This window comes from Callorhinus ursinus, unplaced genomic scaffold (genome assembly GCF_003265705.2).
Source record: "Callorhinus ursinus isolate GAN/ISIS: 27379988/994484 unplaced genomic scaffold, GSC_fseal_2.0 scaffold15, whole genome shotgun sequence".
NCBI lineage: Eukaryota > Metazoa > Chordata > Mammalia > Carnivora > Otariidae > Callorhinus > Callorhinus ursinus.
Genome location: NW_027397077.1, coordinates 13,911,047 through 13,938,773, shown reverse-complemented (window position 1 = coordinate 13,938,773; position 27,727 = coordinate 13,911,047). Strand labels below are relative to the sequence as shown.

The window sequence follows — 27,727 nt, the reverse complement described above, 5'->3', positions numbered from 1 at the left end:
CATTATTTTTCTTTTATAGAAGACATTATTGAGACAACTGACAAGATGGGAATGAGGTCTGTGGATGTGATAAATGTAATACATTACTGTTACTTTCCTAACCCTGAGAGTTTTATGGTGGCTATTGAAGAGAAACAGAAAATATACACTTAAGTATTCAGGAGTAAAGGCTATCAGGTTTGCAATTTACTCTCAATGGCTCAGGGAGAGAGAGGAAGGTACATGGAGGAGGGAGAGGGAAATGGATAAATCAAATTCTGTAAAATAGTAACAGCAAATGGAGTGAAAGGTTAACATTTGGAGAATCTAGATGAAGAGTATATGGGATTCTTTGTTCTATTCTTGCAACTTTAAGTCTGAAATTGTATCAAAATAAAAAGTTAAAAGAAAAATTTCTACATACATATACATATAAATAAAGAAAATATGGCAAAATACTAACAATTGTTGAATCTAGGTGGTAGGCATATATGAGTGTTTTTGGTACTCTTCAAATTTTCTTGTGTTTGAAATTTTTCATAACTAAAAGAGGTCTCTTGAAATTACTAATCCCAATGTCACAATCTTAGAACAAGCCCCAATCATTTCTGTCTAAATTCTTGCCCTTAACCTAGCCTGCCCTTCTGCATTCTATCCTATATAGGAATACTAAAGCAATTCTCTTAACTTAGATCAAGAACTGATCTAAATGAGCACTGGGTGTTACATGCAACTGATGAATTACTGAACACTACATCTGAAACTAATGATGTACTATATATTGGCTAATTGAATTAAAAAAATAATAAAGAACCTATCTTGACTCCCTCTTATAACAGGTGCAGACATCTTTGTCTGACTTTTTAAGGTTCTCCATAATCCAGTCATTACTTATTTTCACTATTATTTCACTCACTAATACACTCAATTCCTATTAGTCTTCTCAGCAGCTCTGTAGTAGTCACCAGACTACTTCCCTCACGTATCTTTGCTCAGGCCATCTCCTTTACTCCTCCAAGCCTGCCCATCCTTTAAAGCCCAGGCTGAAGTCTCTGCATCTAACCCCCTGACTGCATCTAACTCCCAGCAGCACACATTGGTCTCTTGCCTGATTTCTAGAGCTTGACAGTCAAACCCAAGCAAACCAGTAAGCTCTTTGTAAGTTCTCTAATTGTTCAACAGCATTTAGCTTTATTTTTAAAAGGAGCATGAACCCATATAGATACACAAAATTTTGGAAGACTTACTCCTTTCATTTGACAAATGAAGAAACAAAGGTTCAGAGATCTGAAATGGCTTACACATCTGGAAAGTGGTAGAGACAGGACTATAATTCTCACTCTAGCCCAACTGTCTTTCCTATAAATCGTAGTAACTTCTTAGTTATATGATAGAAATTAGCTTTAATTAGCATGCGTTCCTAACAACCAACTCTTACTTCTTCTCCAGAAATAAGAGAATTCCTATCATTGATTTCTTTTTAGTAACATATGTTAAAAGCATCTATGTTTCACACTTATGTTCCATACTACATGGGACATACTATACTCCATCTAATATAATGCTAGACATACAGTGAGCACTTAACTATCTGATTAATAAACAAGATAACCAAAGATTTGCATCTAAAATGTGTAGATTTAAAAAAACCCATAATAATCATAAATGAATTAATATAATAACTAGAGAACTACTTCATTTTGAGGAAGGGGATCCTTTTATAAATGAAGAATCATATATAATCCACCTTTAAGGTCTATGAAAGCAGACAGTTCTTCAGCAGAACAATTCCCTTGATCAGTCATGTTATGAAGCAAAACTAATACTTGCTTTTTAAACTAAAAACAATGGAACAGATTTTATGATAAGTAATTATGTTTCAGGAAACAAAATATAATCTAGGCATTAATAAATTGTGCTAACGTAGGGATTTACTATTTGCAAATTAGTTCTTTGTACCACATAAGAAAAAGAATCAGCATTTTAATTAGAGCAAATAAGATGCCATAAATCAAATAATGGACACACACAAACTCTACATAGTGTTTGATCATAGAAATGAAGATACTGGCCAAAAATCTTTATAAATTATATTTAATACACAAAATTATTATTCAAACTAATCAAGTAGTTAGTGTGCAGATCCTCTTTTCAGAAAACCAAGTGCTAATTTTTTATCCAAGACCGATGAGCAAATATTTTTGTGTTAAGGTTGGCACATTGTATTTCATATGGCTATGTGGGAAAATGCATTACTTTACTATGGCTTGGGTCTACTCTCATGGTGCTCACTTTTGTCATGGGAAGGGACTCTCTGTATCAATCTACTTCAAAATCTTGGGAAAAGTGTTGTGATGAGTACTGGTGGAAAGTGTTTAGATGAAGGTAAGTAAAAGCCTTTCTGAGCCAAATCCACTTTATTTAGATGTGCAAGTCACACAGAAATAAATGGTTTTTAGGAACCAGGATGAGCTGTTAAGATTAACAGAATCTGTTTTATCCTTAACATAAATGATGTATCCTTACAACTGCCTGGTGTATACAGTCTCGGCCACAGGCCAGCTTTTCTCAGAATAAGGCTAAACTCTTTTTTTAAAAAATATTTTATTTATTTATTTGACAGAGAGATAGAGCACAATAGGCAGAGAGACAGGCAGAAGGAGAGGGAGAAGCAGGTTCTCTGCTGAGCAGGGACCCCAATGCGGGGCTCGATCCCACGACGCTGGGACCATGACCTGAGCTGAAGGCAGATGCTTAATGACTGAGCCACCTAGGCGCCCCAGAATAAGGCTAAATTCTGTGAAGAGATCCATGTCATACAAGAGCCCACTAAATGAACCAGCCCTGGCACACAGAATACCTACAAGATATCCTTTTTTTTAAATAAAGATTTTATTTATTTATTTGACAGAGAGACACAGTGAGAGAGGGGACACAAGCAGAGGGAGTGGGAGAGGGAGAAGCAGGCCTCCTGCTAAGCAGGGAGCCCGATCCCAGAACCCCGGGACCATGACCTGAGCCGAAGGCAGACGCTTAACGACTGAGCCACCAGGTGCCCCCCTACAAGATATCCTAAATTGAATTTCGTGTCATTACTTCTTCAGAAAAGTAACTAAAGGTTTAACTTAAATTCTGACCTTTGCTCTAAACATGGTTGAGATACTCTGAACCATTTGGAAAAGGGCCAAATCAAAGCACTTCTTCCTGTTTTATTTTGCACCTGCATGTTTGCTGAAGGTTGATTGTAGCCATGTATGTTACCTCATCAACTAACAGAAGTGATCTGTCTGAGGGCATGCAATGTGATTAGCACTGGGTGTTATATATGCAACTGATAAATTACTGAACTCTACATCTGAAATGAATGATGAACTATATGTTGGCTAAATGAATTTAATTTATTATTTTTTTAAAAAAAGAAGTGATCTGTCTGAGGCAGGCTACTACAACCACTCCTCCCTTTGGAAGGTCTGGTAATTGCAGGCTTGGTTGATGAGAATAACCATCACAGAAGAGGACGACCATTTTTCCATCATAGGTATATGTAGTCATGTGAGATAGTTCCAGGTGGCACCCTAACTATGAATTTAACTTTGGCAGCAGCCTTTAACTGTCGATTCTCACCCCCTTGCCATTCCTTCTGACCAGCGAGGTTCTTGACAACTGGTTCTTTTGTTGGCTCCTCTCACCACCCCATTGTCCTTTTCTTCCTCCATAAATTCCCCCTGCTATCATGGTCACCCTTATGCACAGAATTCCCAAACATGTTACTGCCTTCTGTCTGACCAAGTCTTATCTTTCATCACATTTGTCCCACAGTCTGTGCGCCATCACACTTGTGTTCTTGTATATTTCCTCCCTGACAGATGCTATTTGTTAGTAACACTACCATCCTTTCAGTAACTCCACGTCAAATGCTGGAATTATATCTAATTTCCATTTATCTCTGATATTCAGTTCCTTAGGCCTATGGATTTGAGATAAGATTACCAAAGGAAAGATGATAAAGAACAGAAAAACAGGGACCCAAATTGGATTTTGTTCTTTTGTTTAAATTTCCACAGCAATCATCCTAGGTCAGACTCTCAATGATTACCTAAGCCTCCTAATTGGTTGCCTTACTTCCAGCCTCTGCTCATTCCAGTTCATCCAACAAATCACCCCAAAATACAGGTCTGACCATATCATTTCTGCACTCAGAAGCTACAGAATTCTGCCAAAAGAGTCACCCCAACCTACAAAACACTCAAATGATTATGTGAACAGACTTTAATTATACTTGTCAAACCCAACCCATATTAACTAAGCTTGTGGTTTTTAATATTTCCTTTTTCTAAGAATGTAGCTCGATCTTCTTATAATCCTACCCACTTAAAAAATCTATCTATATATCTAGGTCATCTCTAAAAGATAAGAAAAACAAAAAATAAATAAATAACTGTAATGCTATGTATTTTCACATTGCAAATCATGAGCAATTCCTTAATATCAAGTGTCTAGTCAGTATTAAAATTTTCCCACTGTCTCAAACTCTTTTAGAGTTGGATTGTGTGAATGAAGTTCCAAACAAGGTTCACACATTGCATTTAGTTGACACATCTTTTAAATCTCTTCTAATTGATAGGTTTCCCCATCCTCCTTCCTTTTTTCTCACAAACCTCGCAATTTACTTTTGTGTGCCCTACAAAATTCTCCACTTTCTGGATTTTGCTGTTGTATCCCCACCACTTTCGTTTAGAATATGTCTCTAGTTCTTTACACATCCTGCAAGTTGGCAGCTGGATCTAGATTCTCAACCAGATTCAGGATTGTTTGCCATTAAATAGGCCGTATGTGGTATGACACACTTTCTGGGTCATCTCAAATGATACTCCTTTCATGAGGCTCAAATTTGCCTTTCCTGCCCGTCTTCCAAGATAAACAAAAAAACATAAAAACTGGACATTCTTTCTCCTTTCTTGAACTCCTCATGGCAACAACCACAAAGAAGCTTACTATCTATACCTCTCCTATCACTAATCTGACCAGAAACTCCTCAAACCCCAAGGAGAGTCTTATCCGAGTTTGAAACCATTGGAGTCCCTGGCACAGTTCCTTAAATAGAGCAAAATTAGGTACTACTTGGACTGAACTCCAGGTTTCTTTTTTACCTTTTTTGGGGAAATGATTAAGCATATAAAAACCCGTGGTTCAAGCCACATCTTTGTTTCTCCTTCAAAAATAGCATAAATTGAACATAACTAATATTTCAGGAAAAAGATACTATTGCTATCATCATTTTATTTATATCTCATGGTGAATATTTAATCTATTTCAGATTCTTTTTCTAATCCTAGATGACTAACATGAAAAGTAGCACACTGTAATTCTAAATAAAGATTGGCTGTTTTTTAAAAGGGAAAATAAAATTTAAAAACAGTGGTTCAAGAAGTCAGGCACAGGGTTTAAATGAGGAAAATAAAGGGGCTACTTTCTTCAACTCTCAAGGTTAACACCGTGGCAAATAACTGATATTCTTCATTTAAGAGAAAAGTTCTATCAGCCTACTGAACCTAATTATAGAGATTACAATGCATAACCACACACAATCAACCACAACCCAAGTGTTTCTAATAAGTGCCAGTGAATATATTATTTTTAAGAATTTATACAATTCGGGCGCCTGGGTGGCTCAGTTGGTTAAGCGGCTGCCTTCGGCTCAGGTCATGATCCCAGGGTCCTGGGATCGAGCCCTGCATCGGGCTCCCTGCTCAGCGGGGAGCCTGCTTCTCCCTCTCCCTCTGTCTGCTGCTCTGCCTACTTGTGCTCTCTCTCTCTCTCTCTCTCTCTGTTAAATAAATAAATAAAAATCTTTTTTTAAAAAAAGAATTTATACAATTCTTACAAAAGAAAAACAGGGCGCCTGAGTGGCTCAGTTGGTTAAGTGTCTGCCTTCGACTCAGGTCATGATCCTGGGGTCCTGGGATGGAGCCCCACCTCAGGCTCCCCTCAGTGGGGAGTCTGCTTCTCCCTCTCCCTTGGCCTCCTCCCCCCTGCTCATGCTCTGTCTCTCAAATAAAATCTTTAAAAAAGAAAAGAAAAGAAAAACACTAGAAAAACAACCATTTAAGGCTATGGTGACTGTTTCTTGGAGACTCTTCTAAAATATGCCTTTTTTTTTTAAGATTTTATTTATTTATTTGAGAGAGAGTGAGAGCGAGAAGAGATTACAGAGGGGGAAGAGAAGAAGCAGACTTGCTGCTGAGCAGGGAGTCCGAAGTGGGGCTCGATCCCAGGACCCTAAGATCATGACCTAAGCCGGAGGTAGACGTATAACGACTGAGCCACCCAGGCGCCCTAAAATATGCCTCTTTCTAATGGGTGATTTTTCTTTATATCTAATCACTGACTGACTTAACAGCCTGTTCTTAAAATCAAGCTGCAAAATCTTTTTTTTTTTTTTAAGATTTTATTTATCAGAGAGAGAGGGAACACAAGCAGGGGGAACGGGAGTGGGAGAAGCAGGCTTCCTGCTGAGCAGGGAGCCCGATGCAGGGCTCGATCCCAGGACCCTGGGATCATGACCTGAGCTGAAGGCAGACGCTTAACGACTGAGCCACCCAGGCGCCCCAAGCTGCAAAATCTTTTAAGGAGTGGTGGTAAAGATACTACTTCACTAACAAAAGTTGCAATCATATAGAAATGTAAGGAAGGTTTTGGGGTTCCATTTTTGTTTTTGTCACCTTAACTTTAAGTACGCTTAGGAAAACTCTGACCCATCTTCACCAATGGCACCCAAGCAATCACTAGCAGCATCTGTCCATCCACTCTCCTTCCACAGGCACGCCATATTTTCTAGTCTTTCCTCCCACAACTCCCCCTCTCATTCCCTTTTCCTTGAGTCTGACTCCTCAGCCCATAGCATGGGCACTTTTATAGATACAATTTAGCCTTCCTGTGGGACTTAAGGATTAAAAAGTTTTCCCTGGTATCTGGCAGAGTAAACAAACAAATACATTATTAATCGGAAAAGATCCACCACCAACAACTGCTTTTCCCTAAAAGATATAGTAGGAAATATATTTTTTAAACTCCACGATTTTATTTAATTAATGAAAAGCTACTCTTTAACAGATAGGTCTGCTTTTATCATCACCAACATCATTATTATTAACAGGGTGTTCATTATGATGTTTAACATGTTATGTGTAGTGAGTGATCTACATGCTTTATTTCATTTAATCCTCACAATAAGCCCCAATATGACAAATGGAAAAAAAAAAAAACTGAAGCATAGAGGGGTTAAGCAATTTGCCCAAGGGCAAATTATAAATAAATGGCAGAGCCAGGATAGAACCCAGAGGTCTTTGACTTTTAGCTTCTTGGTTAGAGTGTGTTACTTTCCTAATGCTCTTATGGTTTTATAACTTTGATGTAAGAGGTCTATTATTAATTCATTCCACAAATAACTGAGTTTTACTGAACATTTGGCATTGTGGTAGGCAATGGGATAAAAATAAAATAAAAAAAACTGACATAAAATCACAAGAGCACTAATAACAGTTGAATATAATTAACACAAGCATAAATGTTACTTATAAATCAATTTGAACCTGGCTGCTGGAAAGATTTCTGGGAGATTTCTACAGTAAAAAAGACCATAAAAACAGCTACCTTTGAATGACAGGTGCTCATTACTCATTCACCTCCCCTCTTGTTTCTCTATGTTCCCACAAAGGCCCAGGGGTTCTGACAGTTTTTCAGCATCAGTAACATTTTAAACAGTAACAGTATTGCATTTCTGAAAAGAATCAGAAATGCTCCAAGATGAGATTTCTGGACTATGCAAACATTAACTTAGACTTATTATTAAAATACTAGAAAAAAAGCATGCCTCATCAGCACCAAAAGTCACCTGGGAAGAGTGCAGATCAGTAAGAGTGCTAGAAAAGTGGGCGCCTGGGTGGGTCAGTTGGTTAAGCAACTGCCTTCGGCTCAGGTCATGATCCTGGAGTCCCGGGATGGAGTCCCGCATCGGACTCCCTGCTCAGCAGGGAGTCTGCTTCTCCCTCTGACCCTTCCCCCTCTCATGCTGTCTCTCTCTATCTCATTCTCTCTCTCAAATAAATAAAATCTTAAAAAAAAAAAGAGTGCTAGAAGAGTGCTGGAAACCATGATCATACTTAAAGACAGGGTGACAATTGTGCTGCCTGGGCCAGTAATGCTCAGCGCTTCCCTTAGTAATGGAATTCAGTCAAAGGTGGCTCAAAGAGCCATGTGAGCTTCAGTTTCCATGGGGAGAAGAGAAGGCCAAGATGCCCAGACTAAGAACCTCTAAGAGAATCTGGGATTCTCCCCCAGTTCCCATCATTGACAAGTAGGCCGGCAGCAGGGTCATGCAGGGTGAAACTAAGGCTTCCTTCCCTATATAATCCAAAACCCGGGGTCTGGACTAAGAGATTCCTTAAAAGCCCAGCCAGAAGCATAGGCATCTCTACATAGAGAAACTTCCATAGGCTGTTTTTGCTGATTCCAGACAGTTGCCTGGTGTTACTCCACTGCTAACAACATGTTTAACCACTGGGCTGAACTTCTACGTCAACTTACCTTGTGTACAAAAGGCAACATAAAAGAGAATAAATGCTGACAATCACAAATTTATCAATAAGCCATCCAATGCACTTTATTTTGAAAACACTTCTATAAATGCTGATTTATTTACTACCCATTTCAGTCTCAACAAGTAAATATCAAGTAATAAATGTAGTTCTCATTTAGAAGTGATATAAGTAAAAGTTTATTACATGCACTGCTTATCTTAGCCCTACCTATTTCTAGAAGAGTGTCCTAAGAACCTGGGGATATTTACTGAAGGATGAGGAGGACTAGAAAATGAGGAAATTTATGACTGCTACCATATTACAACAGAATAAACAGGCAGTTCTTTCAAGAATATTAGTATTTTCACTTTTTTCTAATTTATGTTAAAAGTGGTAATGCGCTTCTATCAGAGATTTCAAGGTAAACACAAAAAAATCACAGCTGCATTTCATGTTCTACCACTTACCAATTTGCTCTTCTATAACCTTGACTGATCCAAATTATTTTACAATTTAAATATTTTTGTTTGAAGCACTGGCACCAACACCAACATTTTAAATTTTAATTCCTGCTACTTTAGAGAACCTGTCTTAATCTCTTAACTAAATTTAAAACTTCACATTATACATGTGGCAAAGGGTGAATCTGATGTCTTGGCTTAAAATGTCATAAAAACTTGTTAAAGTACCTTTTAATAGGGACACTTTAGCAAGAGGTTCATTTAGGTCTTGCTCATCCATTTGGGCGTCTGCAGGGGGCAAAAAAGATAATTACAAACAGTAGTTAGCTCCATCCTCAAGCTATCACTATCAAAATAAACAACTAAAACTTATATAGCTATCGTACCTGGATAGTTGAAAGTAATTTTAACAATACATCCAAGATTCAAGGGAGTTAACTTTGAAAATGGAGACTGCTTCCCCCACCTCGCTAGCCAACCCCCCCCCAAACACAAACTTAGAAATCTCCACCCACATTAATCTGCATACCTAAACTGCTCGGCCAGTAACAATAACATCTGTAAGACTTGCAAACATTAGGTTACAACTCACCTGTAGTGTCGTCACTACTCTTTTCCTTGCTTGGACTCAGAGTATCTGACAAATCAGATTCTTTTGCTCTTGCCTGGTTTTCTACCAAGAAAAAAATGAAAGTAGAATCTCATTACAACTATATCAATAAAACTGCTTTAGGCTTTGAGTGCTCTAAATCTAGTGATATGCAAAATACTTTTAAAATTAACTGAGGTCATCACTCTAGTCCAAAATGGAATGTTGGTTATTATACGTGGCTCATATTAAATTATAATGTGGATCATGTCTGCTGTGCAGAGGGCTGGGGCTTTTGTCAAGGCTGTCCACTGGCCAACCAGAAACAAAAATGAAGCAAGCTTTGCTAAAGTATTCAGAGAACTGCAACAAATATAGCAAAATCCAAAGACAATGTGGACACTATATGAAGATGATGCAAGGAAATGGCTCTCTTATATAAAAACACTAGCTAGGTTGCCTTAGCAATAGTTATACTTAGTAATATTTATATTTATATAAAACTCTAAAATGACAACTGTTATAAAAATGACATTTAAAACAAGAAAATCACAACCTTTTTTATCTTAAAAAAATATAACTGTACCTGAACCACATTGAGAAAGACTTAAAAAAAGTTTTGGGATTATTTGCAAGTGGTGCGCTGCCTAGCCGATGAAGACATCCTAGGCCACATTTTCAACAAGTTGCTCTCAAATATCCTAACTATTAGCCCAACAATTTATTAAAGATGACTGACAGGCTGTTGATCCTTATCTATAATTGCACACCTGTGTGTATTATGGCATGCATTAGAATAGCGTTTACAGAGATGGTCATTTCTCTGACCAAAATCCTACAGCACCTCCCCATTCTCTACAAGGCTCAGCCAAACTTTATATCCCAGGATTTAGCTATAATTTAGTCCCTGAATTAATTCACACATGAGCTCCATTTCAGTCAGGCTAGCCTCTTTACAGGGCTGAGACATGCTGGCTCACTATGATCTCCAATTCTTTGCTTGAGTTGATATTTCACTAAACTCAATGACCATTCTCTCTACTTGGCCTATTCAATCTGTGAGATACAGCTTAAGCCCCTCACCTCTAAGGGAGTCTTCATTTCTCCAGCATGCTGCTCCTTTTTATTGTATCTTCTCTGTATCCTATGATTTTGTAATTAATCATGTTCTATTTTATATCATTCTATGTGTATTTATGTATCTTATTTCTTTAGATTATAAATTCATTGAGTATATGATTATTTTTTAGAATTTATTGCTGTTGTTTGTGTAACACACATCAAAAATTTAAATATGCATATCCCCTTCTAGTACTTTTCCAAAGGAAAAACAGACTACATATAATATATATAAGGATGTTCACTGCAGCATTGTTCATTATGGAATGGAAAATACTCGAGATATATTCCTTACTATTAAGTAAAAATAAAGGTTGTTAAAGAACAGTATGTATAATATGATCCCATTTAGATTGAAAATAGCTATATATTTAGCTATGAATCTTCAGCTGTGCATATTTACTCAAGTCTGGAAGGATCCACAACAGAGATACCCATTGTCATTTCTGGAGGTAGGGACATGGCAGATATTTACTAACTTCATATTGTCATACATTTTTGAAAACTGTTAATATATATTGTTTTATAACCAACTAAATCAAGAGATATTTTCCATTTTGAAAGTAATCAGAAACATATCTAAAACCATTAATATTAAAATATATTTAATACAATGTTAAAATATAACTTCTTATGGCTATTCCATTAAGAATATCCCTAGAATTTGAAGTAGGTGATAGATTACAAGAAGCCTTTTGCTTCTTTTTTCACTGCCATTTCTAGTCAAAGGCCAACTGCTGAGAGACACAGAGCTTAGATTAGAAGTGAAGTCACTGACAATGGAGACCCATGGGAATCCAATCTGTGACCTCTGGTGCATTCAGTGTGCTATAATCAGACATTTCTGAATGTTCTAGTTTTAATCACAAAGTTACAATCTCAAACAAGCCAGGCTAATACATCTAATCTATACATAGATGGAAAAGGAACCATTCTCAGAGAATAAAAAAATGACTCTCTTCTGATTTTAATATTCTTGGCAATTTTACGATCAAGATATTGAGGTAAACCAAGAAGAATATGTTTTCAAAAGGATTCTTCTGGCTTAGGAGGAACTTTTATTTTATATTTAGAGTATTAGCCAGAAAGGTAAAATTAAAGGTGGGACCAAATCTTCCATTAAGATCTTACTAGAATATAAGTACCATGAGGGCAGGGATTTTTGTCTGTTTTGTTAACTGCTATATCCTCATTGCAGAGAACAGTGTACAGTACATAGTACATAGTAGGTGCTCCAAAAAGAGTATGTTTGAAGGCAAGAATCTATTTTGAGTAAGAAGACAAGTCAAATCATGGCCTATCATTGTTATGTCCTGAAATTATAACTGTTATATGGAGGCAAACCAAATCTATTCAAGAATGAAACACAGGACACAACAAATGAGAGGTAGAGTATCTCTTCCTTTTCAAAACATCTGTTCTTTAGCTATGAAGTGGCACCCAGCTTTCTAGTATTAAAAAATCCTTACTGGTTGATTTTCTATGCAGTACTTAATCATTAAGATACATACCAATAATATATAGAAAGAAACAGAAGAATAGCTACCAACATCAATACCAAAACTGTTCCCAAACTGGAAAGTCTACAACAACGTGAGTATTTTCACTGTATCTCTGAGAACACATAATGATGGATGGGCAAAACAAACATACTGGCCACAGACCACTTCCTACACCAATGGAACCATTAGTTGGAAAGAAAGCAAGAAGGGAAATGAGAATTAACATTTGTCAAATACCAGAATAACACTTCTTGCTTTATAAGCAACATTTCATTAAATTCCCATGAATTCCCACAGTTAAATATTATCAATTCCATTTTATAAATGAGGAAACTGAAGTTTAAAGAGTAAGTTGCCTGAGGGCATATAGCTAGCTAGTTAGTTGTGGAACCTGGATTTGAAACCATCTGTTTTACCTATTAGTATTCTTTCTACTTCTACCCTAAGGCTTCAGCAAACATACACTAGTTGAGTGAGGGTTTAAACAGAAAGCACATGCAACCTATGATTACATTTTGCATTAGGTGAAATATCTGAAATACTAAGACTTATAATACCTGGTAATTGGCTATCTCTAGCAACTGTTATTTTCAATACAGAAAAGAAATTCTATCAAAAACATCATCCATGAAAGGCTCTTAAAAATAAAACAACTTAGGGTGCCTGAGTGGCTCAGTTGGTTGAACAACTGCCTTCGGCTCAGGTCATGATCCTGGAGTCCCAGGATCGAGTCCGGCATCGGGCTCCCTGCTGGGCAGGGAGTCTGCTTCTCCCTCTGACCCTCCCCCCTCTCATGCTCTATCTCATTCTCTCTCTCAAATAAATAAATATTAAAAATAAATAAATAAAAAATAAAACTTAGCCAAATCCAAAAGAAATACTTTATAGCCAGATACAAAGCATTTAAAATGTAACTTATCTCAGCCATCTAGTTTGTTACAAGGATTAGTGTACTCTGCATGCTAACTTTGAGAAATGCTTGTAAAATGCTGACTGCTGACAGAAAAATCTCTGGGTATATAAAACTTGGATCTGTATTATCATTCTTAAAGGATGTATTTTAGTCACTTGCATGGACTTACTTGTTATTATTTATTTAATAAATGCCCTCATTACTCAACATTTATGTTTTCCTCTTTTTGCTTTTAAAACACTGAAGGAAATCCCTTGCATATTTGTCCAATTTGTTTCTTAATATAAAAACCCAGAAGTGGAATTGCTGGATCAAAATGCATGCTCTTTAAAGCTTTTAACACATTTTATAGCCAGGTTTCAAAAGTAAATCAGTAAAGATGGCACAAATCTTTTTCAATAATGATATCACATAATTTCAAGCAAATATATTCTAATTCAGAATGCATTAAATAGAAGCACTAAAGTAGCAAGATATTTTCCTTTAATTAAAGGACTGATTTTTTTTTCTAAGGCTCTACTTCCACTTCAGTGTGCTGGCTATTCAACTAATCTGCATAGGCATTTGGGTGGTGAAGTAAAAGCTATGTTAAAATCTGTTCTCATCTCACTTTAATTAGATGAAATAAATTGCCACATGTACTAAAAATAGTTCACTGCTCTGAAACCCAATGCCTGTTTGCCAGAACAATATTAGTGATGCATATTCTATGCATTCTTTCCCCAAATATGGCATCTGCCACGCACAAAATTCAGAATGGAAGCCACCAGATACTTTAAATAACATTCTCCTTTTAAATATTGTTAAAAGCCAAAATGGATCCAGTTAGTTTCATAAAACAGAATGTACTGAAATGGAGTATTCCAAACTTTTATCACTCATTGTTTTAACTGACCAAAAGGATTGTGAATCTACTTATAAACTTTATGCTGGTAGGTTCTGATGAAAGTCCTAAAATTATAATGAGCATATCATACCAAATTTATTTGTCCAATTTCCCTAATGCATAAGAGTGACTTGACAATGTAATGCTTTAAAACACACTTTTCTTCTCTGACAATTGTAACAGAAGAGAATGAATAGAATAAACTATTTCAGGCAATTTTAAGACTACCCATTATAAATATAAGAAGACGCTACATAATCACTTTTGTTTAAATCAAATTGATATGCCAAAAATTAAGAAAATATTAAATTTCATAAGGAACGTTAAAGGTATGAAAAGCACAGAAATAGAACTGCAAGCATTTTTCACCTGTTGTTTCAAAAAAGATTTACGTTGTGTTTAATTAAAATTTTATATCAAATATAACAAATACCAAATATCAAAACTGAAAATAATGCTAGAAGTGAGACAGATCAGAACAAATCTTTTAAAACCTAACGAAACCTATTTCAAGCACTTTTAAGAAAAAATACATATATATACCCATATAAAAAGAAACTTTCTAATTAAGATACCCTTCTTAAAACAGAACTCCAACTATTTTATATTATATAATACTGTTACTGGATTGCCATCTGGTGAGCTATAAAAAATAAATTGATGGTTAAAATACTATGACCTTGGAAAGGTACACTAACCTCCATTATCCAAAAGAGTGGTCAAAACCCACAGAAAACCAACAGAAAACGAACCTTTTGAAAGCTTTGTTTCTTCTACCACTTTGGTTAGATGCCCCTCGACGATCAGCTTCTCTGCCAAAGAAAACAAATGTTACTATCCAAGCCCAAACCGAGTAGCATTTCCCTGAGCGGGGCAGTGTAACACATTCCATGACCAAATTTAAAGATGATAATATTACTCCCATGACTAGGCTTGTACAAAAACTTGAAGCTGGAAGGAGAACTAAGAAAACTCAAACTATAATAGAGCAATGAGATTAATACAGAAATCTGGTGGTAGGGGGACAATTTGCCTTTAATTTTCATTATTTACCTTATCTAAAAAGCCTAGACCTTTTAAAAAAGGACTCAGAATAAACAAAGAAATCCTCTTTAAATCAAGGATATGAAGTTGAAATAAAGGAACTCTGAGAAAGTATTTATTTAAATACAGAAGTAATATAAATTATGTTACACCAATAGTTTACTTTTCCCTATTGATACAATTCAGCAGAGATGCATATATGACATGCTTCAGTAAAATGAATCTTTTTTTTTTTAAGATTTTATTTATTTATTTGACAGAGAGAGAGAGAGACAGACAGGGAGAGAGGGAACACAAGCAGGGGGAGTGGGAGAGGGAGAAGCAGGCTTCCCGCCAAGCAGGGAGCCCAATGCGGGGCTCGATCCCAGGACCCTGGGATCATGACCTGAGCCGAAGGCAGAAACTTAATGACTGAGCCACCCAGGCACCCCTAAAACGAATCATTTTTAAAGATATTAAAACAAATACTGTTTTGTTTTGTTTTATAGGGGATTCTCTGTAAATGTATAATGTAGCTTCTTTATGATTCATTTAAATTCAGATCGCCATATTCTATATTTTACTGAGAAGGCTATCTGTTCTGTATATCCCCTTATTTAATCCTGTATGTCAGTTGGTCTCCTTGAATTTACACTTTTGCAGTATGTGAAGTCATTTCTCTATTCCTTCACTCTTCAACCCAGTGCAGCTTGGTTTATGCCCACCACTCAACCACTGAAACTGTTCCAAGATCACTATAACCTCCTCTCTGCCAAAGGCCATGGCTCCTTTTCATAATTTTTACTTTGTATAGGCTCTCTGCAGTATGTGGCACTGTTTGCCCCTGCTCCTTAAATCTTTTTTTTAAAAGTCATAGATTTAGATACTTTTAAAAGGCAGTCCTACAAGATGTATAATATAAGCTGTCCTTCCCATCTTCTGTCCAACTCTACTCCATTCTTGAAATTCACTTCCTAAAGAAACAACAACTTTTCTTTCTTTCTTTTTTTTTAAGCAACAACTTTTAACTTCAAGCCATTTCTTCTGGTATTCACATTTATATTTCTAAGTAAAATACTGCTATTTCTTCACTTTTCCATTTTAGACACTACTTACTGACAATCTCTTATAGAGGACTGAAAAAGGACTCAAAGTTCTTTTTTATTATCATCCTCCTAAGAGTTACATTTTGCCCATCTATACTCAGTATGTATATTATGACTATTATTTATATTTGAGTCATATAATATGCTAAAGTTATATTTCTCTGCTTGTACCTTCTTATACAACATGTGGTGATTTTGGAGCTTGCAATACCTTGTTTTATTTTGCTAACTTTTTATATATCTATCTCAAACATAGCCCAAGTTCTTACAGAACCATAAAAACTTTCAATACTGTCAAACGTATCAGGCAATCCATCCCATTATACATCTTTGTCCGTCCCTTCTCCCAGCCCTTTAATACTCCTGCTCCAGTCTGGGCTGTATCCAAAATCCCCTACCCCCAGAATCCAAATCTTTCTTGTCCTGTTTTATTCCCTTGTTTTAGTGTAACATATCCTCAGTTAATTTCCTGAAAGGGGGTTGACAGAAGGTAAGTGCTTTGACTTTGTTCCTCTGAAAATGTTAGTGTTCTACTCTCACATCTGACTGATGGTTTAACTAGATAGACAATTCTACAGGAAATAATTTTCCTTCAAAATTTTGAAAGCACTGTTCCACTGTCCTCTAGCTTCAAATGAGAAGGTGAGTCTTGTTCCTCAGTATGCATGGTAGAGACTTCCTGTGTTCAGCAAAGCCTGTGGTGCCTGCCCTTTCTGGGCACCCGGGGGACTGAATATTCCAAACACCCTAGCACTAACGAAGGTCCACATGACTGGTTCTAGCCAGTGCCAACGCATTTAAGAAAGAGTAGAAGTTTTCTGTACTTCTATCTTCCCTCCATTCTAGAAACCATGTGCTGAGATGGCAAAATTCTTTATCATAAGATGGTAAAGCCTCCATGAACTTAGATCCCTGAATAACAACATGGAACAGTGTTCTCTCCTTCACCATGGACATGTATGTAGCATGAGTGCAAAAAACTATTTGTGGAATTAAGCCATTTAGATTTCAGAAGCTTATTTATTGCTATATTATAATTTAGTTTATTATGACTAACAGAGTATGAGATCCTTTGTTTCTCTTTGGCAATTTTCAGAATCGTCTCTTTATCCCTGGTGTTCTTAAATTTCATATACTCAGAACATGGTCTTTTTGTTTTCTTTTTTTGGTGAAATTCACATAACACAAAATCATCATTTTATATTTTTAAATTTTATTTTATTATGTTATGTTAATCACCATACATTACATCATTAGTTTTTGACGTAATGTTCCATGATTCATTGTTTGCATATAATACCCAGTGCTCCATTCAATACGTGCCCTCTTACAAAATAATCATTTTAAAGAGAACAATTCAGTGGCATTTAGTACATTCACAATGTTATGCAACCACACCCTCCATCCAGTTCCAAAACATTTTTACCACCCCAAAAGGAAACCTCATGCTCATTAAGAATTTACTTCCCATCCTCCCTTCCCAGCCCCAGCTATTACTCGTCTGCTTTCTCTCTGTGAATTCCTATTCTGGATATTTCATATACATACCATCACACAATACGTGAACTTCTGTGTCTGGTTTAGTGTGTGTGTTCTAAAATATATTGTGTTGAGCGTTCAGCGCGTCCTTTCAGTTTAGAAGCTCATTATCTTCAATTCTAGGGAATTACCTTCTATTCCATTTCACTGATAAATTCTTCTCTTTTTCATTCCTCTTTTCCTACTCTCTCCCTTCCCACACTCTGGAAATCTTATTATTCAGATGTTAGAGCTCCAGGACCAATTCCCTAATTCTCCCCCGCCCCTTTTTTTCTTAAATAAAACCTCAAGCCAACTCTTGTCTTTTTTGTTATATTTTCTGGAATATTTCTTCTATTTTCTCTTCTAACACCAACTCAAAAAGATATATGCACCCCCATGTGCATTGCTGCCTTATTCACAGTAGCCAAGATACGGAAACAACCTAGGTGTCCAGTGATGCATGACTGGATAAAGAAATATATATATTACTCAGCCATAAAAAAAAAACTGAAATCTTGCCTTTTGGGACAACACGAATGGACCCTGAGGGTATTATACTAAGTGAAAAAAAAAGTCAGACACAGAAAGACAAATACCATATGATCTCACTTACATGTGGAACTCAAAAAAAAACAACAAGCTCATACATACAGAGAACAGACTGGTGGTTGCCAAAGGCAGGAGGCATGGGGGTGAGAAAAATGGGGGGAGGGGATCAAAAGGTTAAAAAAAAAAAAAGACCTTAAGAATAATGCAGAACACAAAAGCCATATGTGAAAGGACAGATAGATTTGACCTCATATAAATTAAAATTTTTTAAAAAGATTTTATTTATTTGAGAGAGCGAGAATGAGAGACAGAGAGAGAGCACATGAGAGGGGGGAGAGTCAGAGGGAGAGGCAGACTCCCTTCCGAGCAGGGAGCCTGACGCGGGATTCGATCCCGGGACTCCAGGATCATGACCTGAGCCGAAGGCAGCTGCTTAACCAACTGAGCCACCCAGGCGCCCTAAATTAAAATTTCCTGATCAAACTCACTATCAATACAGGTAAAGGGCCAGTGACAGACATGGAGAAAGTATGTGAAAAATAAAGAGCAGATAAAAGGTTATTATTCATTCACTGAACAACTAATTAGGGGGTACCTACTATGTGCCAGATACTCTCCTAGGTGCTAGAAACATTAGAATGAACAAATGACAAAATTCCTGCGCTCCTGGTTCTTACATTCTAATGGGGTGAGGAGGGAGAGGTGATAAAGAAGTAAACAAATATCAGATGGAGGTTATGTAGAAAAATAAAGCACGGAAGAAGGAAAGGGAGCATGGGGATGGCAAAGATGTGAGGCCCTCCAAAAATGAATAAGAAAAAGTCAAACAACACAGTGGAAAAGGGGCAAAGAATAACAACATTGAATTCACAGACCAAGAAAGGCAAATGTCCAGTAAATGTGAAATTTATGGTCTACCCACTGAAACAATGCCGGGGCATTATTCGCTCATCAGTTTGGCAAACATTCAATACCAGGAGGGGTGAGTGAGCAATCTTGTGTCCTTCTGGTGGGAGTGTAAATTGGTATCATTTTTTTTGAAAGATTTTATTTATTTATTTGGCAGAGAGATACAGAGAGAGAACAAGTAGGCAGAGAGGCAGGCAGAGGGAGAGTGAGAAGCAGACTCCCTGCTGAGCAAGGAGCCCGATGCGGGGCTCGATCCCGGGACTCCAGGATCATGACCTGAGCCGAAGGCAGCCGCTTAACCGACTGAGCCACCCAGGTGCCCCTCATTTTTTTTTTTTTTTTAGAGGGCAATTTTGACAGAACTTATCCAAATGTTGAAAGCCCATGTCCTCTGACCCACAGCCCCTATTCTGTGTATTACTCTGGAAAGAGACAACTGTACAAAGATTTTCAATGCAGCATTGTCTGTATTTAGGGAGGGAGTGAAATACAAAATTTTTATAGCTTTACCAAGAAAAAAGAAAAGTATTAATCTTCAAGATCTCTGTCACAACAACAAAAATTCATTTTAAATAGTATTAACTACATTTGCATAATTTCTAAATGTTGATGTCTAGTCTAGCTCTCTCTCTTAGGTCTCAGAACACTATTGTCTAACTACTTCCCAAACATCTTCATCCAGAAGTCCCTTGGGAACTTCATCTCACCATGTCTAAAATGGAATTTCTCTTCCTTTCTCTTGGATGGATTTGGTATCTCTTCTCGTCCATAGTCCGTCATTCCTATCTCTAATAAGCTATACTGCAGCTATCTATTTTTGTCTACCTTTCCCAACATACTATGAACTCTTTGAGGAATACACTCATTCCTTCAAATATTTACTCTGTACCAGGTAAAATACTAGGTACTCCTCATGGATTATTACCAAGATAAATGTGATAAATGTAGGAATTTAGAGTCTACTGGAGCTGGGAGGTATCTCATCAATAATTTAATTCCCAACACAACGCTGACATATAAAACAGGTTCTACAAATGTTATGTGAATATAGCAAATAATAAAATAAGGTAAATGCAGACTTTGAAAGCCATTATGATCTTTCTCTAGTATGTTGAAGATCTAAGCACCACCCTGTTAAAAAAATTCTAACCACACCTTAGGGGTAATTTATTGCTCAAAATGCTCACCCTTAGAACAAAATCTGAAGTCCCTACCATGACCTACAAAGTCTACATGATCTAGCCCAGGGGTCAGCCAATACAGCCCCACAGGGCCAAATGCAGCCTGCTGCCTGTTGGGTAAATAAGGTTTTAGAGGAACACAGCCAGGTCCATTTATGTACGTATTGTCCACAGCTGCTCTGCTCTACAACGGCAGAGTTTAGTAGTTGCAACACAGACTTAATAGCCCACAAAGCCTAAAATATTTACTATCTGGCCCTTTATCAGAAAAAAAGAAAAAACAAAGACATTTTTATTGTTCTAAAGCTCCAATTTGAGACCAGTCCCGGTTTTCATAGTTTCTATCTCACACACTCCTTCCCAAGACACATGTACACCTCACTCAGCTTAGTCCCAAATCTGTTCAAATCCCACATGGTACCTTTGGCTACCTATGGTCTTACATTCTTTTATTTTTCTTCAGTGGACTTATTACTACCTGACATGTTATTAGTTTATTAGTTTTTGTTTCCTCCAAAGAATGTGAAATCCACGAAGGCAAAGCTTTCCTTGTCTTGTTCATTTCTGTACCCCCAACAGCTAAAAGAAGGCCTGGTATATACAATGCAGATGCTTAATACAGATTTGTGGAATGAATGAATTGAACATTTTTAAAGGGATCAAATATGGAAAAATTATTTGAATGTTTTCCTCATTCTAAAAAACTAAGAATTAAATATGCAAAATGTTTTTGCACAGTACTAATATCAAAGTACCAAATAATAATTACTTTCTGCTATTGTCACTATTGAAGTTATTTAAGGTTATATTCTCAAATCTGGTGAAGCATTAGTGGCCTGTAATTAAATAATTGAGGAAAAGGGGCACCTGGGTGGCTCAGTCAATTAAGCATCTGCCTTTGGCTCAGGTCATGATCTCAGGGTCCTGGGATCCATCCCTGTGTGAGGATCCTTGCTCAGTGGGGAGTCTGCTTTTCCCTCTCCCTCTGACCCTCCCTCCCACTTGTGCTCTCTCTCTCAAATAAATAAAAATTTTTTAAAATTTTTATTGTTATGTTAATCACCATACATTACATCATTAGTTTTTGATGTAGTGTTCCATGATTCATTGTTTGTGCATAACACCCAGTGCTCCACACAGAACGTGCCCTCTTTAATACCCATCACCAGGCTAACCCATCTCCTCACCCCCCTCCCCTCTAGAACCCTCAGTTTGTTTTTCAGAGTCCATCGTCTCTCATGGTTCGTCTCCCCCTCCGACTTACTCCCCTTCATTCTTCCCCTCCTGCTATCTTCTTCTTTTTTTTTTCTTAACATATATTGCATCAAATAAATAAAATCTTTTAAAAATATTTTTTAAAAAAATAAATAATCGAGGAAAACGACACTTTTAAAAAAAGCTTCTGGGGCACCTGGTGGCTCAGTCAATTAGGTGCCTGACTCTTGATCTCAGGGTTGTCAGTTCGAGTCCCACAATGGGGTCCACGCTAGGCATGGAGCCTACTTAAAAAAAAAGTTTCTAACCACTGGTTCTCAAACTTGGGGTGGACACCTCAATTCTTTGGAAGTACTAAAAGTCAGAGGCCACTCTGGGACTCAGAAGAGAACCTCCATGTAATGATAAAAGCAGGTCTTGAAAGAGCTATTTGGCTTGGCACAACTGAAAGATAAAGTTGAGGATGTTCTTTCTTTTTAAAAACTCCCTCTTTTTGAGGGATATTCTAGAGAGATAATTATTCATCTTCTGCTATTTTAAAACCATACTTTAAAAAAAATTTCTTCATTTATTAGAGAGAGAGAGAGAAAGAGAGCGCACACGCATGCATGAGCATGAGGGGAGGCAGAGCTAAGCAGGGAGCCTGATAGCAGGGGCTCGATCCCAGGACTCTGAGATCACCACCCCAGCTGAGGGCAGACACTTAACCACCTGAGCCACCCAGGGGCCCTAAACCATACTTATTTATTGTGAAAAATAACACACAGAAAGGGACACAAAACACAAAGGTACAGGTTAATAAATTTTTTTTTTTTAAACTTTACTTTATTTAATTGACAGAGAGAGGGAGAGACAGCGAGAGAGGGAACACAAGCAGGGGGAGTGGGAGAGGGAGAAGCAGGCTTCCTGCCGAGCAGGGAGCCCGATGTGGGGCTCGATCCCAGAACCCTGGGATCATGACCTGAGCCGAAGGCAGTCGCTTAACCAACTGAGCCACCCAGGCGCCCCCAGGTTAATAAATTTTTTTTAAACAAATATTTATATGGCTACAACTCAAATCAAGAAACAGAACCTAACCACAACCCCCTAAAGCTTCCTACAATTCCTGTTCCAATGAAAACCCCATAAAGGTAACTACTATCTTGACTTTATGGTATTTAATTACTTGCATTTCTTTATAGTCACACTACCCAAATGTGCACGGCTAAACAATATAACTGTAGTGGTTTTGAACTTCACATAAGAGGAATACTACAGTAAGTATTCTTTTGTGTCAGGCTTCTTGCATCGAATATGCCTCAGTGTATATTTATCCATTTGACTATTGAAGGTCTTTTGGGTTATTTCCAATTTTGAACTGTGAATAATGCTGCTGTGAATATTCTTACATTCACACCTGATACATGTGTGTACGCATTTCCATAGGGAACCTACCAAGGAGTAGAACTGATGGGCATAGTAAGTTTGACATTTGAGAACCATCACCTAAGCATTTAGTTTAGTCAGAAAACACCTGATAGAGTTGTAAAAACTGTCAAATATGGTCAAAGACTGAATAGAACCAAACCAAATTTATTTCTTGGGTGATAAAAATAAATTATGTACTAGTTATATTACCATGTGGCACAAAATAAAAATAAAAAACAATGCATTCAAAAGAAGTGGAAGGAGCACAGGTGTGCCTAGACTGGATTAAATTCTTTAAGCTAAAGAGCTACTTTCCTCACATGATAGCTACAACCAATTGAAAGTAGAATATAAACTCAAACAGCACTATCAGATACTGATGTCAGCTGCATAGGGATCTTAACTGACAGAAGACAGGAGCAGATGAATATAAAAGAACTACATAATCTGTTATTTGTAACAGCCAACCTGGAAAATATCTTTTAAGTCTCAAAGTTAGGTTTCATTAAAAAATAATGTTATCACTTGGACATCAAAATAATGTGCTGGGGACCAAATTTTCTAAATGACATGTGCACTAGTAATTAAAAAGTTAAACAATCTTTAGATTGTCAGGAATATATTACTTTAACAAGAACAATAAACCTGTATCAGTTAGCTTTCACTGCCTTGTGACTGGGGCTAAAAACGGAAAACAAATTACTTCAGCAAGAAAGCTCCCACTAACACCCTCTCCAACCTCCCCACCATAAGTTTTTTTTTTTTAAGATTTTATTTATTTGAGAGAGAGAGAGAATGAGAGATAGAAAGCATGAGAGGGAAGAGGGTCAGAGGGAGAAGCAGACTCCCTGCTGAGCAGGGAGCCCGATGTGGGACTCGATCGTGGGACTCTAGGATCATGACCTGAGCTGAAGGCAGTTGCTTAACCAACTGAGCCACCCAGGCGCCCCCCCCCACCATAAGTTTTGTACCTACTAGTGAACATGTATTTTTCTGTGTGGCAGGCATTATTTAGAGTGCTTAGTAAATATGATCCCATTTAATGCTCACAATAATCCTATGAAGTAGGTACTACCATCCCATTCTACAAATGAGGAAAAGGAGGCTTATTTAATTTATTTAAAGATTTTACTTATTTATTCATGAGAGACAGAGAGAGAGAGAGAGAGACAGACAGACAGAGAGAAGCAGGCTCCCAAGAAGCAGAGAGCCTGATGTGGGACTCGATTCCGGGACCCTGGGATCATGACCCAAGCTGAAGGCAGATGCTTAACCACCTGAGCCACCCAGGGGCCTGGGGAAAATGAGGTTTAAAGAGGTTATCCTGCCCAGAGTCCTACTGCCAGTGAGGGACCAAATGGGAATTTATGTCAAGAATCCTCTGATCCAATTCTAAACATCATAGATGAAAATGAGCTACAGTCATCTAAAAGGTCATTAAAGGGAAATACGACAAAGAAACTGAGATTAGAATTAACATCAAATACAATCAAAGTAAAAATTAACAATCAGCATTCAACATCAAGCCAACCATTTATTTCCTTCACAGAGTAGCAGTTCAAAAAGTAGAAATAGAACTTTAGAACCTTACAGGGGAGGCCTAACTTTAATAATACAGACTTTCAAAAGGTGATTCATTTCTGCATCAAAATAAAATTAAAGCAAGTCCTGCTATAGAAGATAGTCTGCCTTTTCATAAAAACAGTTTCAGAAGCTACTTGTTCTAAAACCTGAGAATAAGGAAGAACGAAAGAAAAAAAATTGAGAATTTTTTTTTAGAGCGACAGGTAGATTTTTTAATTTAAATTCAATAAATTAACATACAGTGTATTATTAGTTTCAGAGGCAGAGTTCAGTGATTCACCAGTCTTATATGATACTCAGTGCTCATTACACCACATGCCCTCCTTAATATCCATATCAGTTAGTACACGGTATTTATAAAAAAAAAAATTGAGAGTTAAGGACACACTGAAACTAAAGGAAATGAACCAATTTCAAGAATACAGAAACAGATCTTTTTTAAAGAAAGGAAAAATCTACATGTCAAAACAGTGTTGGCATAAATTTAAGACTATCTTCTGTGCAGTTATGCTGGGAGAAAACCTCATAGAAATGTTGGAAAGCTAGACGACTGGGAAAAATGACTGGCACAAATAAACACCAAACAAAAACCCTCGCATATATCTTAGATTGGTCAACGACTCTGAATTCAAAGAAATAAAGAATTAGCAACATCTAGTTTAAATTCAAAAATTTTCCTATGGGGTTCCTGGGTGGCTCGGCCAGTTAAGCGTCTGCCTTCAGCTCAGGTCATGATCCCAGGGTCCAGGGATTGAGCCCTGCACATGAGGTTCTCTGCTTAGTGGGGAGCCTATTTCTCCCTCTCCCTCTGCTGCTCTGCCTACTTGTGCTCTCTCTCTGTCAAATAAACAAATAAAATCTTAAAAAAAAAAAAAGAATTTTCCTATAATGGGGACATAAATTACTAAGAGCAGAGAACCACACCAAATGTTTCCTATTCTTGGTCATAAATAAACTGCTTTGGCTTACAGAAATAAAAGTTTAAAAGATGAAAATTTAAAAATCTGTTTTCAAGTAGAATATGTAATCAGGCTTATTCCTGAGATTGTTCAGAGGCTGATCTCATAGAGTGATGAAAAGTAAACAGCCACAGAGCAACACTGATTCAATGCATTACTCCAAATAAGGCAATTTTTATGTGAGAGCAAAGCCCTAAGAGAAAGGAGGGAATGAGACAAACATACACAGATAATGACTGTAATTTCAAAAGGGGAGTTGGAGGCGGGGAGAGAATTTTTTTTTTTAAATCAGGAAAAAAAATAGTAAGACATGAAATATTAAGAGAATTAGACTTTTGCCTAATAATAAAAACCATTAAATCTCATAGTAACCATGGGTTAAGAATATGAAGACATGAGGTTTATTTCAGGGCACTTGTTAACTCAATCATCAAAAGGAAGATACCCTTTGGGGTGGAGACAGTTTGTTTGCACAAAGCAGACTTCAGAAGAAAGTTTCTTTGGTACCCAGCTGTGATGCCTCTGCCCTCACCCAAACAGTAGCAAAAGGAATTAAAAGTGCAGACAGCAGTCCAGAGAAGGGAGTCTTCCACTCTATGCCCATGAGGTGAATCTCTAAGTCCTGAGATTCTCCACCTTTTATCCTTTATCTTTGCACTCAGCATATAAGTCAGTCAAGTGACAGAGTTCACGGAATATATATGAAACAGATTTAGAGGTGCACAATTTGTTAACTCAAAAAGCATCTTTAGCAGAACACAACAGTCTCAACTATTTGTTAAGTTTACATGGTAAACCCTGAATAACTAAAATTTGCAGGGAACATGGAATGTGGAATTCTGCTTAAATCAAACTTCATGCTCAAATCCCTGAAGAGAAAATATTGCTAGAGCTTTTTAGCAAGTTTTATGAAAGTTAATTGTTAATTCTAGATTTTATATGGTATATTTTTACAAAGAAAATTTACTTCACAGTTCTGGAATTATGTAAAAGGTTATATTTTAATCTGTTCAAAATCCAATCTCTCTGCCTGGATTAAAAGATTTTCTCCTAAAAGAGAATTTTTAAAAAAAGTCTCTTTTACCATAAAAGGAAAACAAATTGAAATGTGTTCCAACTCACTTAATTTGGTCAAAATCACCTTATAAATGGAGACAGCCAAAAATTAAACTGTTCTCTTATGGATTCATATACATAAAATGAAAAAATCTGTTACTATATTAAAAATAGACATTATGAATCCTATGAAGTGAATTATTTGCTTTCTTTTCCTTTTCCAAAGAGAGACAGAGGGGGGGGGAGGAAGAAGGGGAGGGGCAGAGGGAGAGGAACAGAGAGAATCTGAAGCCGACTTCACACCTAGTGCAAAGCCCAACACAGGGGCTCAATCTCACAACCCTAAGATCATGACCTGAGCCGAAATCAAGAGTCAGATGCTTAACCGATTGAGGCACCCAGGCACCCCTGCTTTCTAATTTTTAAAAAACAAGGTGAATTGGGTTATACAACAAGCACAGTAAATAATGAAATCTAGGTACTTAACATCTGCTTTTTAAAAGACTGGAAATAAGGGGCACCTGGTTGGCCCAGTTGGTAGACCATGCAGCTCTTGATCCCAGGGTTGTAAGTTTGAGCCCCATGTTGGGTTGTAGAAATTACATAAAAATAAAAAAATCTTGAAAAAAAAATAAAAGACTGGAAATAAGAATATGAAGTGTCACTGCTCACTGAATATAAACTTCATGTCAAAATTATAAATCAATTCAAGATGGCTATCAATGAAAATAATGGCAAAAAAGTTTGTGTGAGATTATCAAAAAATAATCCAAAGTTGTTTCAAAAGTTCACTTGAGTATGATTTTTGCTGAATTTGTCTTGCTTGCCATAATACTTATTAAACAAAACAATTTCTATACCAGCAGCTTGTTATAAAATAATGAAAACATCCCTTCTGACAACAAATCAGAGTTAACTCTTAGTATGCCAACTCTGGCTATCCAAATTTAAGGAGCCAACAGATTTGGAAATTTCTGAGATAGAACTGGTAACCTCATTAACCAAACCCTTGCTACTTGTTACCAAAACTCAGGAACTGAACAGATTCAGATAATCGGCTATATCCCTAGCTATATGAATTTATAGTCCAAACTTCCTCTGTTTGCACTTAGAGACCCAGTGGATTCAGACATCAGGAATACGTGAATTTTATTTATTTATTTTTAATTTTATTTTTTGTTCTTTGGTT

The 27,727-nt window shown here is 37.0% G+C and overlaps 1 protein-coding gene across 28 annotated transcripts in view; it reads right to left on the bottom strand.

Moving 5' to 3' along the window:
* The window catches only part of SLMAP (sarcolemma associated protein), a 194,358-nt gene that overhangs the window by 62,991 nt on the left and 103,640 nt on the right, over window positions 1-27,727 (bottom strand). For all 28 annotated transcript variants that reach the window (XR_012380909.1, XM_025885105.2, XM_073901419.1 and 25 more), the window contains 3 exons: window positions 14,781-14,840; window positions 9,612-9,692; window positions 9,248-9,307 (listed from right to left, as the gene is read on the bottom strand). Coding sequence is in view for 27 of the 28 variants with exons in the window: in XM_025885105.2 (XP_025740890.1) it covers window positions 9,248-9,307; window positions 9,612-9,692; window positions 14,781-14,840 (201 nt within the window). In the remaining variant the exon portion in view is untranslated. The remainder of the gene's footprint in view (window positions 1-9,247; window positions 9,308-9,611; window positions 9,693-14,780; window positions 14,841-27,727) is intronic.